The sequence below is a fragment of the Chaetodon auriga genome, chromosome 24, assembly GCF_051107435.1.
Source record: "Chaetodon auriga isolate fChaAug3 chromosome 24, fChaAug3.hap1, whole genome shotgun sequence".
Classification (NCBI taxonomy): domain Eukaryota; kingdom Metazoa; phylum Chordata; class Actinopteri; order Chaetodontiformes; family Chaetodontidae; genus Chaetodon; species Chaetodon auriga.
In genome coordinates, this window is record NC_135097.1 from 11,154,705 (window position 1) to 11,168,726 (window position 14,022).

At 41.4% G+C, this 14,022-nt stretch overlaps 1 protein-coding gene across 1 annotated transcript in view; it reads right to left on the reverse strand.

Annotated features, from left to right (window-relative positions):
• Window positions 1-1,302: 1,302 nt before the first annotated feature.
• The window catches only part of LOC143317321 (ADAMTS-like protein 1), a 75,147-nt gene continuing 62,427 nt past the window's right edge, over window positions 1,303-14,022 (reverse strand). The window contains exons 4-14 of the mRNA XM_076725422.1: window positions 9,621-9,666; window positions 9,178-9,414; window positions 7,787-7,913; window positions 7,323-7,397; window positions 6,262-6,419; window positions 3,398-3,509; window positions 3,095-3,233; window positions 2,939-2,989; window positions 2,647-2,851; window positions 1,492-1,639; window positions 1,303-1,391 (exon numbers count right to left, since the gene is read on the reverse strand). Of these exons, the coding sequence (XP_076581537.1) occupies window positions 1,303-1,391; window positions 1,492-1,639; window positions 2,647-2,851; window positions 2,939-2,989; window positions 3,095-3,233; window positions 3,398-3,509; window positions 6,262-6,419; window positions 7,323-7,397; window positions 7,787-7,913; window positions 9,178-9,414; window positions 9,621-9,666 (1,387 nt within the window). The remainder of the gene's footprint in view (window positions 1,392-1,491; window positions 1,640-2,646; window positions 2,852-2,938; window positions 2,990-3,094; window positions 3,234-3,397; window positions 3,510-6,261; window positions 6,420-7,322; window positions 7,398-7,786; window positions 7,914-9,177; window positions 9,415-9,620; window positions 9,667-14,022) is intronic.

A 14,022-nucleotide genomic window follows, 5' to 3' on the forward strand; every position in this document is an offset into this window, starting at 1 on the left:
ATGCAAGGCACGGGTTAGAGTCCAAATATTGTTCATCTTTAGAGGATAGCCCTTATTATTCAATTGATATGTGGGACAAGAACATCTGGAACATCTGACGCTTGCTGAGGTAATGCTGGTGGACAGCGACTGAGCAGACTGCTGCTTTCCAAAAAGGTGTTTTTCCTTTTTCACCTTCAGCTTCCCCTTTTACCTTACGTAACCTCACACAGCATATTCATTACATAGATCTGACAATATACCCCTTTACCTAACCCCCAACACTAATTCACTGAAGCAAGCAAAGAGTATTTAACATTTAACTTCAGTGAGGGCAAAAAGTGTCAAAAAGAGGGATGGGGGCTGCAGCTATAGAGCATCTTGGCTCCATGCGGTTGTACATGGCTGTTGACACGAACGCAACCTCGCTAATATGGCGGTTTCATGGCAGTACCGGGCCCTGTCTGCTTCAGTTTCACGTCCAGATATATCCAAACCTCCGGTTTGTGAAAACCATTCTTGAAACTGTGTATCTGGTATCTGACTTTAGCTTCTTTAGCCTTGCAGGATGATTTAAAGAATTAAATTTCCCCTGATTTTTCCGGGTAATGAAGCTTGAGAGTCATTTATAGCTTTAGCAGTTGCATCCTCCTAACTCATTTGTGGTATAAGGCCATGACACCTGTGATGGTTTTAACAGAACGCTCACTTCTGGCAGTACATTGCAGGTATATGGTTGTAGTACAGAGTGCCAGCACAAGTAAAATCATATATTTTAAAGTTTGAATTGCAGCTCCTACTGCTTTCAGTAGAAGGCAGCAGCAAATAGTAGTTTTCTAACCACTGTGATCTCATTATGTGGTAATTACGTATTTTTGGGTCTAAATGACTAATATGTACAAAACGATGTGGAAATGGTGCAGTAGATTGCCTCAGCTGGCAGCCAGGAAAAGGGCTGCAATGGCTGCAATGTAATCCCTGGGGGCAATGTGCGTCCACTAAAAGTGCTTGTTTTTGTCACCGTCAGGTTCAGGTTGTTATTTTAAGAATCTGACAACATTGTGGATAACAAAAAGGATACCCACAGAGACAGACAGTAATTTTACCTCAGAACATGAGGGTTGCTGTTCTACCACTGCCTCATTCAGTTAGTTTGTGTTATTGTGTGACTTTAAAACACCAAATGCTGCCAGCATTTCCAAAACTTGTTGTTATTATCAGTCCTTTATGCACCATACTGTGTAAAAATAGGTTTTAAAATACCAGAATTACTCTAAAATGTCCTTTGTTGTATCCATGCGTGCATATGTGGGTGTCTGGTACTCACGTTGGTTCCTCTGTAACAATGACCTCCTCCTCCAACTCTATGGCCTGCTTATGCCACACAGGTTTTGCCTCAACTGGGAGGGTATCTAGAACAAATCACCCAGAAAAGAAAAGGACTGAACATCACACAAAAGAAACACCATTTTATTCAAGTTTGGTGACCAAAAACAACACAATGTAACCCACCTATGGACTTATAACAGGGCACAGTCACCAGGCACTCCTCCTTGATGTGGGGTTTGGTGGTGGGGTTACAACCTCCAGCATGTAGTCCTCTGTGATCGATGCATAACACCACCCTGTAGCGCAGCCCCTGACCACAGGTCACCGTGCACTGGTGGTGTGACAGGACAGTTCAGGAGATATCATCCATAAATTACTGATCGACTTCTGATAATATTTACACACAGATAACGTCTTAAGTCTTGCTCCTATAGTTACACCCCTTTGCTTGTGTTTGACACAAAGCCTTAGCCCTTGACTCAAGGAAAGTAAAGACCTTCCAAAATCCCTGCAGCTCTCTGCACAGGGGTGAACTTTGTGTATCCTCTGCCAAAACAAGCATTTAAAGGCAAGTTCACAAGGAAGAATGTGCTAGGTAAACAGCATCCAGGTTTTTAGAGGGCCACAGATTAGGCTCCCTGTGCTTCTGCTTGTGCCTGTATAACTGGTGTGGTTGAAAAATCCCACAAGGAAGCTGTATGGGACATTTCTGGTTAATGTAACAGCAACTATGCCAAACAAGTAAGCTAACAAGTATGTTAAATGATCTGGGTGCACCACCATGATAACCTGGGTGTGTCTGGCAAAAAAAAGAGTTTAAGAATCCATATCTGCTGCTGGGCTTTGGGTTTTAATCAAAGCATTTATGTTTTGAATGGCATGTTCAAGGGCAAGGGTGGTCAAGGGCACTCAAACTGATGTTAGCAGTGCTATTCTGAATCACACAGCAAGTTTGTGCTTTCACTGAAGCTGTTACAAGTCGTCCTGAAGTGTTAAAAATGCCTGAAGAGATGATAAAATCCCAGCTCAGGCTGTTGTATATTTTTGTTTCTCCCTTAGACAATTAATCATGCATTTTTTTTACACCATGGGCTAATTAAGACCCACTGTGGGGACTCACAGACAGAAAAGACAAATGAAACATTTGCTAATATTTGACTTGCCAGGTGGAAACAGCGACAGAACACAAGAAGATATCTATTTACAACTGTTTCTAGGCATTTTTAGCTGAACTTTCTCAGCATTTCTAATTTTCTGAGGCTTTACGGCGCTTAATAAGAAATAATAACCAGTAGGAACAATAAAAAAAATGTTCACAGAATAAATAAGGACACCTACGGGTGACCACTCCTGTGCCAGCCAGGTGGGGCAGTCGAAGGTGTTGCAGGGCTGCAGGATAGCTGTCTTGGGGGAGTAGAGACACTTCCATTCCTCAGTGGGAGTGATGGTACCCTGCATGTCCTCCTCCACACAGGACACTGAGCGACTCTGGATGCCTCCGCCGCAGGAGGTGGAGCAGGCAGTCCAGGGACTGCTCTCCCATCTGACATTGTAAAAGGTTAGTCATGGAGTCATGGATGGGGATTATCAACATTTGTTACTATTTCACCTCGCAGTTGTGAGTACATACCGAGGCAGAGGGTGGTAGAGGTCATATGGCATAATTTGCTTGTAGCCGTCACTAAAAAGCAGAATCAACTCAGGAAATTAGGATTTAGGATTATACAAAGTGCTGCTGGCAGATCATTAAACACGGATGTCTGTGGTTAGGCTCTCGGTCTCCAACCTGGCCAGGCAGGGGTCCATGTTACACTCCTGGAGCTTGGGTTTCGGTTTGATGTTCTCTGGGTAATAATGGCAGTACTGATCCACAACCACCCGGCCACTCCGAAGGTCAAAGCACTCTGCTGATGTTAGCTGGTACCCTACAGACAAAAAGTGGCACTCACCTCAAAAGCAATAAGGAGCAATAATTCAGTAAGAAGAAGATATCTTGTTGCCATCACAGCTTCCCATCAGTTGGTTGGCAAAATTGCTAGCTGCTATCAAGTAATTAATTCACAATGCCAACAATTCAACTCCATCTTACCTCCACCACAAGTGACGGAGCAAGGGAAGAAGTCTGTCTCTCTCCAGCGGTGGATGATGGGCTGGTAGTAGATGTACTGAACCACACTGTCTGCTCCACTGGCAAACTGCACCTATATAAATAGTGTTCATGGTGTGACCACTGAATTAGTTTCAATTTGAAGAACCATGGCTTTCATTTTATTGTAAAAAGCCTAAAGGATGTAATTTCTATGTTCCCAGGATCCTATGTTCCTCAGATTTATATGGCACATAATGGGAACATGAAAAAGGGTCCTGTTCCCAGGGCCCATGAATACAACCAGAATGCTTTGGACGAACAGTTTGGATGAGAAGATCTCTCCTACATCTCTTTGTAAAGTGAAGCTACTGCCAGCAGCCAGTTAGCTTAGCTTAGCATAGAAACTGGAAGCCGGTGAAACAGCTAGCCTGGCTACGGTAACAAAATCTGCCTACCAGCAGCTCTTAGAATTAATGCATTTTGTAGCATTAACGCAGCAAAGCTAGTCAGATGCTAAGTGATACAGCCACAGCTCCCATTATCTGATACACTTCAGTGCAGCTTTGTTACTGAGTCTTTATGCCCTCTAGTGGCCAATGCAGTAACCATATGCACTTGGAGAATAAAATGGCATTTCACAGTAGCAGCATAAAATGCTTGTCTGCCCACATCGGCCAGACAAGCTGACGGTTATGTACTGCTAACATGAAAGTTTGGAGGGAAGGAAATGGTGACAGCAGTACAAGTTGCTGAGCTACAACTCAAAGTTAAAACAGATATAGTATATAGACTACAAAATATCATTTATGTGTTCAACTGGATTTTTAAACTGCTGTTTTATGATCATTTCCTAAGATGACCTTTTCTCTGTTTAGCTGGAAATATGAAAACAATAAAAACTGTTAACAGCTTTGTTTGTTCTCTTTTCAGTTCGCTGACTCTGTTTTCAGAGTGAAGACATGACTCTGGAGGGGAAAAGGCTGATGCAGCTGAAATTACTGTAGCTTTGTTCACCGACAGCTCCAACAAATGACTGGAATCTGTTATGAGATTTTCACACAGACAGACTGGAGGAACGCGACCCTGAGTAACCTGAAATGTCAGCTTCTGCACGTTCAAAGGTTGAACACACGTTCTTGTAGCCTATCATAGGACGTGATAAATAATTTACTGGAGGAGAGAAGACAATTCCTCAGTGCTTTTGCTTAGGTGAGATAAAGATGACTAAACTGGTCTTATAGAAATTAAGCCATGTGGATCAAATGTGTACGTGCTTCATTCGACATTTTGCAAAGTTTCATAAATACTTCAGCAAACATTTTTCTTCTAACCTCACGCCTCAACCATAGTGAAGAAATGCCCAAAACCAGATTATACCTACAACATGTATAAATCAAACTCCACTGCCACTCATTCACAATCATGTGTTTACAGTGGAAAGACTGTCTGGCAACTTTTTAATATGATTTTCCATTTGTCCAAGCCCTTTTTCCAGCACTGCGATATGAACTGGCTGTCTGCCTCGTAACAGATTAGAAAATTATGCATTTACGGCCTCTCAGATTTCTGTCTCCTGAATTTCTATTTATTGTCCGATCCTGACTTGTGTTTATGAGGGGGGAAGTTTTCACAGGCGTTTCCCAGTCCATGGCCTGTATAATTTTTAATGTCCACTGACTGGCCCTCGCCTGAGAATGTGTGCATGTGTGTGTGCATGTGCATGTGTGTGTGACAAAGCAGAAAAAGAGGTTGTAGCCATTGTGTCATGGCCCTATAAAAAATCCTGTGCTCCATTGCTGGAAATATGGACAGAACTTATGTTATCAAATACAAGTATTAACAACAAGCAATATTTACACCATGGAGTAATATTAAGTGTGGCAGCCAAAGACGTGAAAATGTTTGGCATCATTAAACCAAAACCAACCACTGGATTTGGCGCTACAAATGTGTGTGATACTGCGGTTATCACTGCCTGACACACTGTTTCAAAAACAAATGCTGTCCCTTGGAGAGCACAAGTGGACAGAAAAAGTCTTTTGCATCTCATATTTAAGTGGCTCACACATACTGATATCTTTAAATCTAAACATGCGAAATCAAATCTGTTTTGAACTGTGCATGACACGGGGAGTTCATCGGGAGTTTGTGGAAATAAGAAACGTATCCTAGCCCGGTTCGGCTCAGCTTTGCATTGCTAAAACAGTTTTGAGTTGAGCTGCAGATAACAAAAATGTCAGAATGATGACAGTTGATCAGTAGAGTGAAATTAATTAGCTAAAGTAACCATTTTGCTCCTCTAAACTTTCCAACTCACAGTACTCAAAGCAATAGTTGGGTTTTTTTGGCGAACTGGGGACAGTGGAACAAGCTGTACTCACATAACTGTCATAGTATCGTCAGCCACATGAAGTTGATATTTTGAACATGTTAGTGAACAGTTGGTATTCATTCGTCAACTTTCTGGGCACCCAACAAATGTAATACTCACTCTTCTTTTTGCTCTGCATGGTCTCCACCAATGACTGAGGGTAATATCTGCCTCTTTAGCAACTAAATGCCCCTCTAGCTTTGTCTGTTGCTGCTTGGTGCTGGACAGATAGTGTACACTGAGATTATCAGAGTGTTTTCATTGAAAAGTGCTGACTGGAGACGATGCTGACGGCAGTGGTGATAGTGAACCAACACAGTGACGTGGTGGGCTGAAAAACCAAAACTGAAGGGAGACTGAAGAGTTTGGTGATGACTCTCTGTGGGTTTGTCATTTTGAAAAACTGGTTTCACAGTGCACATAATAATACGGAATATAAAAATTGGATTTGAGCAGCTTTAAATCACTGAAATTGATACACTTAAGCTCTTACTTTGACTGTGAAATCAGCTCCGAGTGGGCCAGTGATTCTCAGAACCTCCTTATCTGAGAGTTTCTGGAAGTCCAAGGTGGTGTTCTCCAGGTGGTACTGCCCTGATTTCTCCAAGACCAGTTCATCTTTTACCCCCTGTAACGTCTTACTCTCCACATCTGAAGAGGAAACAAAGTGGATAGCTAGAGCACAATGGATGCATCGGGTATGAGACAATATAGCCAGAACAACCTTCCGTCACATACAGTTCCAGGAAGAATATAGACTGGCTGTTGTGTTTGCAGGCACCGACTCGCTTTGGCGCTACTGGGAGAGTCATGCAGGTCTGCTAGCAGGCCAGCGCAGCAGTAACCTTACTTTAGTCTTGGCACTAACAAGGTCTTGTGTGATTCCAGGACAGACATTTAAACAAAAACAACAGACACACAGAGTAGTAACCAGCAGCAGTCATCATCGACAGACAGATGGTTACAATTTAAGTGCCCTCGGCCAAGAAGGACAGGGGAAATATCTGATGAGAAAATCTGTCCATTCAGAAAAAGACGTCCTCTTGGCCAGGTTCAGGAAGCAATCTGTAAACTAAGCGTTGCGCAAAGGAAAGGTACAGAGCAGGAACATTTGTTATCGATTTGGTCCAGTGGGGAGTTTGATGCCAGTACTTTGACATCACTGATATTTGCTGGAAGCCTCATGTCTTCTCAGAGCCAGAGCAAAGGGGAGAAATAAATACCTCATCTGGTTATTCTGCTCCCAGCTACTTTAAAAACCACTCTTTATGAGAGAGCCCAAAATGTAATGTATTTTGGAAGAGGAAATAAAAGGTCAATCATTTGGTTGAGATATCAATTAGAAAGGTCAACCAAACATAACATATATAATGAAAAAGTAATATTCTATTTGCATCACAAGTCATTCAAACATAACATGACCTGCAGTAAAGCTCACAGAGCACATGCAGGATTTAATGTGCAGGTATTTGGCAATAAAAAAATGCTGCCAAATGTAAATATCATGTTCAACTGTTTTGGATGGAAGGGCACCCTGGACCTACCAGGACTTACACAAGTGATCCGGGCCTTTCAGGACGAGGCGTACGTGACGACTCTTATAGGGGATGACGACAACTGTGTCCTCAGCTGTGTGAGACAAACAGACAGAGGGAGAAAAATAGTACGACATATCTGATCAGAAATGATAGGAATGCAACAAAGTCAATACAATTACAACTGGTGATACAAACACAATCAGAGCACAGGCTGATTTGACTTGACCCAAAATCACTGAATCCGACACCTCCCATAATGCAACTCCACAGCATCATCATCATGAGACACCAACCTCTCTCAAACTTAATGCCCCCAGATTGTACTACAGGCTTTACATTTGATTTGATGATAAAAATGACCCTGATGACATCACTACGTCATCACCAGGGTGTATTTTGTCAGATTCCCCATGACAAGTACACCGACCCTAATGTGCTCAACATAAGCAAACAAATACTGTCCAAGTACGGCTTCTTTACTTTTTCCTGAAGCATGCTGGGATTTGTAGTGTCCTCGCACCAGTCTGCAGGATGAGCCATCTCCATTGCAGACGCCACAGTTGTCCTCCTTTGCTGTGCTCCCCAGCTCATGATCACAACCTACAATCTATAATAACACAGAGAGAAAGCTGCACAATAAGAACATTAACCAAGATTTCCAACCCGACTTCTGAGCTTCAGCTTTAAAATAAACTCAAATTAAAATGCTCTGTAAGAAAATAAAAATAAAAGTGGGAAAAGTCTGATTTAGACATTCAAAATGTATTTAATAACAGAAGATGTCTTTCTTTATACCAGGTAAATGTTATAATCAAATGATCCAAACAACCATCTGGTTTCTCCCATATTCACACCAGATCTGCTATTTGTATTTCTAAGATAACATGAAACATCCCCTTTGAGTTGATGATAGGTTTTTCCAAAAATACTCTGTTTTCTGTTACACATTTTCTGCAACCATCCATGGTTGATTGATGGAGTTTTTCTCAATTTCTGTTGGTAAGACAAAACCGAAACCACAGTGTGATTCTAAGCATGGTAAGGGAGTGCATTAAAATCCCCGTGTGTCTCTGCACACACAGTGTCTTGGGGCGTAATTTCACTCAACCGGCAAAAAATGCATTGTAAACTATTTCCTGGGCTGTCAGTCAAAAGCCCAATCTCCAACACTATCCTCATTGGCTATTCATTTGTAAAGCAGATGGCATGATATTAGCATTTTGAGTGTGTGTAGTTTTTCTTGAATTATTCCCTTTTTAGTTCTTGCATCCAAATCCAGCTATAATGAAACAGCTGTGAACCAGTAAATATGTATTTGTGTTTCTGTATGGTAATAATCTGATTAACTGTAGATTTTGAGAGGTTTACAGCTTAGCGATTAGCTGTCATTCCATTATTATATACATTACTACATTACATACATTATTATTACATCATTATATACTGTCTCATACTGTGAACAATTCAAATTCATTTTCAGAAAAATCTCAATATGTCATTATCTCAAGAAGAATTCTGGAAGGATAATATCTGCTAAAATCAGGTGTTTTTATGTTGCATTAACAGCTCTTAATCTATCACACTGCAGTGCATATTTGGCCTTATGCTCTCCAAGACTGCCTTGGATTTAGAGACTGTCTAACACATTGTTAGGGGATTGCACTCTGGAAGATACATTTTTCAGATTTTCTTAATAATAAAAATTGATCTAAATCACATTTTTGGTTTCTGGGAAGTTTGTCTTGGGACCTGTCTTGTGCAAATGTCCAAACACTGAAATTCCTGTGATTTCCACAATAGATAAATTAAAAGAAATAAATATGAGCTCCTCAGTGGTGAAAATAATAAAGCTCTCTGATTCTTTCTCCTACCTGGCAGACTCCACTGATACACATGTCCAAGGACTCGGTGTAACAGCGTGTCCCATCCAGCACCTTGGGGGCCAGCTCCACCACAAGGCCTGAGCCCTTGGCTTTGCACTTGAGAGTGCAGGGGTTGTCTGGGTCATTGTACACAGGCAGCCACTCGTGGTACTGACCCTGGTATCGCACGTCTGCATGAGCTGAACACTGCTGGGCACGGAAATCCCCAGCATCAGGAGGGCAATCCTGAGGATAAAAAATATATTTTGTGGTCCAAAGGTGTTGGTGGAAGGATTGCTCTACAACTTCTCACTTTTTCTTGAACAACAGGACCAAAATCCCTATTTTAGACCCCTTAATTATAAAGCTCAGTAATATTGTCACAGTTCCTCAAGTCCCTCAATCACCATTTGCTATTTCAGTTTCTCTAAACAAAAGCCACTTGAACTTACCACATTACTGCATGTGCGATATTTGATATTCTGCCCTTCGCAGGTCCTGCAGAAGACAAAATGAACATGTGGGTGAATGACAAAACAAACCACAATGCAATCATCTTCACTGGTTTTTCAACCATCGACTCTTATCATTTTTTGAATTGCTCAGCAGAGACTGGAATCCTGCAGTGATGATGTGGCAACCCACAACTGTGGGGACTGTGGTGTGTTTGCAAACATTTAACACATGTCATTTAAGATTAATTCACACTCTGCATTTATGAAAGGGCATATGGTATGTTTGGTTCAGAAGAGCAGGACACAATGAAAGAAATGCATTTTTATAAGTTTAGTACATTATGAAGAAATCATGACAGCTGTCATAATCTCCGTAGCAATGGTGGTAGAACAAAACAAGAGTCCACAGCCATGCCTTCAGCTCTTTGAGGCTGCACTTAGCACAGCATACATAGCAGTGCTTTGAGTTAAAGACCAATGTTACCATGCTAACCTGTACACAATGACAATGCTAAGACAGTGATGATTAGCGGATATGATGTTTATCATGGCCATCGTCCTAGTTAGTTAGTTATCCCAATGCATGCCAACAATATCACTAAACACAAAGCACTGATGGGATCTGGAGAGTGACTGGGCCATGGCTCCATTTTCAGTGCAAGTCAAGCCTTTGTGTAGATCATCAGATTTCAAACTGGCATCACCTACTTGTAGATGTAATGAGGAACAAAAAATTCACTAGCATTGAGAATATGAACATATAAGACTAAGTTCTTATTTGTCTTAGTGATCAGTCTTTAAATAAATCCTTGTCTGATAAACCAACAGTACTGCACATACAGTAGTAAAGTAGACACAGTATAGCCCTTTTGAGCTGTGTCTGCTGAACAGATTGGAACAGTTTGGATCGTGACTCTCCACATGACAGTCTGCAGCGTTTTTGCCCAAATCATGGAGTGAACCACTTATTGAAAATTAGGATTCTTTTGTGCTTTGATGCTGAGCGGTGATAAACCATTGATGGTGGCTATGATAGGCCAATCATCCAAGACCCCAGCAAAAACTAATCAAAGGATATTCTTTGGAGTTTGGAAACTTGAGAGGAATTCCAGTGTCATTGGCCGTTAGCTAATCTGGAATCATGATTGGAGGCAACATTGCAGAGTTTGGACTCATGGATGAATGAGGGCTTTAGGGTTTTTATAATATTATTCCAGAGAGCGGAGGGAGTGGATGTGAAGTGTGTGGCATGGCAAGAACATTAGACCCTGTGACGAATCCAGACAGTCCCCTCTGCCAAACCAAACAGAAGGTCATGAGGTTTGAACCCAAACAAGAGACTTTCAAAGACCAAGAGTTGAGAGACAGGTAGCAAAGATCTGGATCAGTGGGACACGCAATATATAAACTAGACATTAAAAAAAGGCAAAAGGAATAAAATGAATTTCCCTTTTCATTTCCTCTTGACTTTGGAAGCCACAACGTGGAGGCTAAGCAGAAGTAGGGCCGGGACTAGGGATTCATCATGGCGTCATCATAGGTTAGGGAAAAACGACTTGGTTGAAATATCAGAATTCCTGGAGCACAAAAGCCATAACTCACAGACTATGATCCCAGACTTTCCTGCCAAATATACACAAAACACACAACTACAGAGAGTTTGCTCATCAATTAGCTACACACAAGACTGCATAAAGCAAAACTACCATCTAGCATGCCAATAACTTCATCCTCAGACAAGAAATGAACTGAAATCTATTGTAACCATGAAAAATTCACAGTAATAACTTCTTATAATATTGGATATGCAGTAAAATTTGTCTGGCTCATAAAGCCCATATATATGTCATCAACTCTTCTTGCTAGATTGAAAGTAATTGCAACCAGGGCTCCACAACCTTTGCCATAATATTGATACACTTGAGGCGAGTGGGCACATGAGTTTATAATGCCTTAAATACGCTCTTGCTGTGAGCTCTGCTATTGATCAGTTTAGGAAAGTTGAGAGCACTCAGGCCATCTAACACCGGGGACACACAGGAGGTGGAAGCGCTGCCCAGCTCCTTTCGGCGCCTGTGTTAACCAATTGGGGTGTTCAGACAGAGCATGCCGCGACGTGGAGCTCTGCATCTGGCTCGAGATCTGCAGCGATAGCTTTGGAGTCTGTTTTATTTTCTCCATGTGCGGCGAGCAAATCTGGCAAGAGAACACACTGATAGTCTCTTATAAATTCAAGCTCTCATATACGGTATGATATAAACAATCTGATTCTGATAAATAATGAAAATGCATCCCATGCTTTCCATCCCTTTTGATTTTCCAGCCCCTGTCCCTACTGTTCTCCTGGAGTTTCAAGTCGCCCAATTTCTTCCTACATGACGAATATAAATATCTGCCCATCCACCACAATTATTAGAAATAGTATCACTGCCAATTGTGATTGTTTTCTAAATTGTGTTCTTATTCAACATGTTTGTCAGTTGTGAATAAACAGAGAGGGAGAGAGACAAGCACCAGAAGTTTGCTTTTTCTATTAGTTCTATAAGTTTTGGCCTTTCACGCAAACACAAACGTAGTTTTCGGTCACTGAAAATGGAGCTTTTGGAAAACTCCATCCAGGGTGAAGACATTAAGAACCTCCCTGTGCAGTGCAGACAGAGAAAACAAAGATTTTTGCTTGTGATGTCACTGTTTTCTTCTTGTTTACATGAGGCATTTTTGTGGAATGTCAGGCACGGCAAAAACAGTGCTGGTGCTAACCTTGCTAACAGGACTTTTTACATGTTTACACATAAGTGTAAAGTTACTCTTCCACAAACAGGGCCCTCAGAATGCGCTACGGAGGTCACTGCTATATAATCCAACACTCCCATGGCACAGGCCACAATGACAACATCGCAGGTTTTGGAGGAGACCTTGTAGGACCCCTAGTTGTAGGTAGCCTATGAGTAATAGCTTTTTTTCCAGGATAATTGGCCAACATGACTTTGGGTTAGGGTTATACCGCTGTCTGTTGGTTTGGCATGCTCTTGACAGCTCTTCAATTGTGTTTTTTGCATTTTCATATCAACAGAGACATGAGGACTAGGCAAGCAAGTCCAACACTTTGACACTCTTACAGCAAGATGTCAACTACTGGCCCAGATTGTCAAAATTTGGAAAAATATGATTTTATCCATGAGTATATATATTTCAAAAGTAATGGCTGAACTACAGTTGATTTTTTATTACATATTCGTGTTCCCCTAAGGATGAATCCTGATGTTTTTGTGACCCCGTAACCTTTTCTGTCAAGCAGCCAGTTTCCCCTTTGCACAGAAGACATATAAAAACCAAACGGGAAGAATGCAATGAAATTTATTGTGCACATTCATGCTCCCTAAAGGATGAAGATTTTCCAGTTTGGACCCTAAGTGACCACTTCCTTTAGCACTACTCTCAAGCCAAAATGTCAACATTGCCTTCAAGATATCTCATAATCTAATGGACAGACTGAGAAGAAATTTCCTGAGCACATTCATGATCCCAAGGGGGTAAACTGTTTTGGAACTCAATGATCCCATGACCTTTTCTGTAACACCACCCAAACATGGCAGAGGCACGGCTCCAGGGATGACAAAGGCAGTCAGTTCAGTAGTCACTTTGGTCCACGCTGAAACATGTCAGATTGCCAAGACTATTTTGTACAGATGTTCATGGGCCCCCGAGGATGAAGCCTACATACTTACCCCCTGATATTTTTGTTTTTTAGTTAAATGCCTTGACAACTGGATGGATTGAAATTGGAACAGATGTCCATGGTGCCCAGAGGATGAATCCTAAGGACTATCTTGATCCCCTTTTCATTTCATGCCACTAGCAGGTCAAAGTTTTCAGTTCTCCAGTGAAATATCTCTACATCTGGAGATAGCGGATGGGATGCACTGACTTTCCATGTGACACCACCATGAGGTTTTGGTTTTGGCTAAAATATCTATTATTGGACTATTGAAACTATTGGATGAATTCCAATGAGATTTGGTACATTCATGTCACCTTCACAATGAATTTTAATAACTTTGATGATCACTTAACTCTGTCTATCCCAATCATCAGGTAAAATTTATCATTTGTATTGTGGTTTTTCCTTGGGCTCAGTGGCACAAGAATGGAGGTGTTTTTAGTACTGCACAGGCCACTCAGAGGGTGGTCCCTATACTGTAGAGTATGAGACGTAATCAAGGTGCCAGGCCCAAGTTAATTAGAGCAAGTTAATTAGCCATTGCCTTGGAAAATTCACTTTTAACAACCATACCACTTAAAGATAGACTTTAAACACAGCTGCAGCTTGCCTTTGGTGAAATTCCAAAATGCCACAGTCATTTAATGTCACTGCCAGTAATTTCTGCAAATCAGTGAC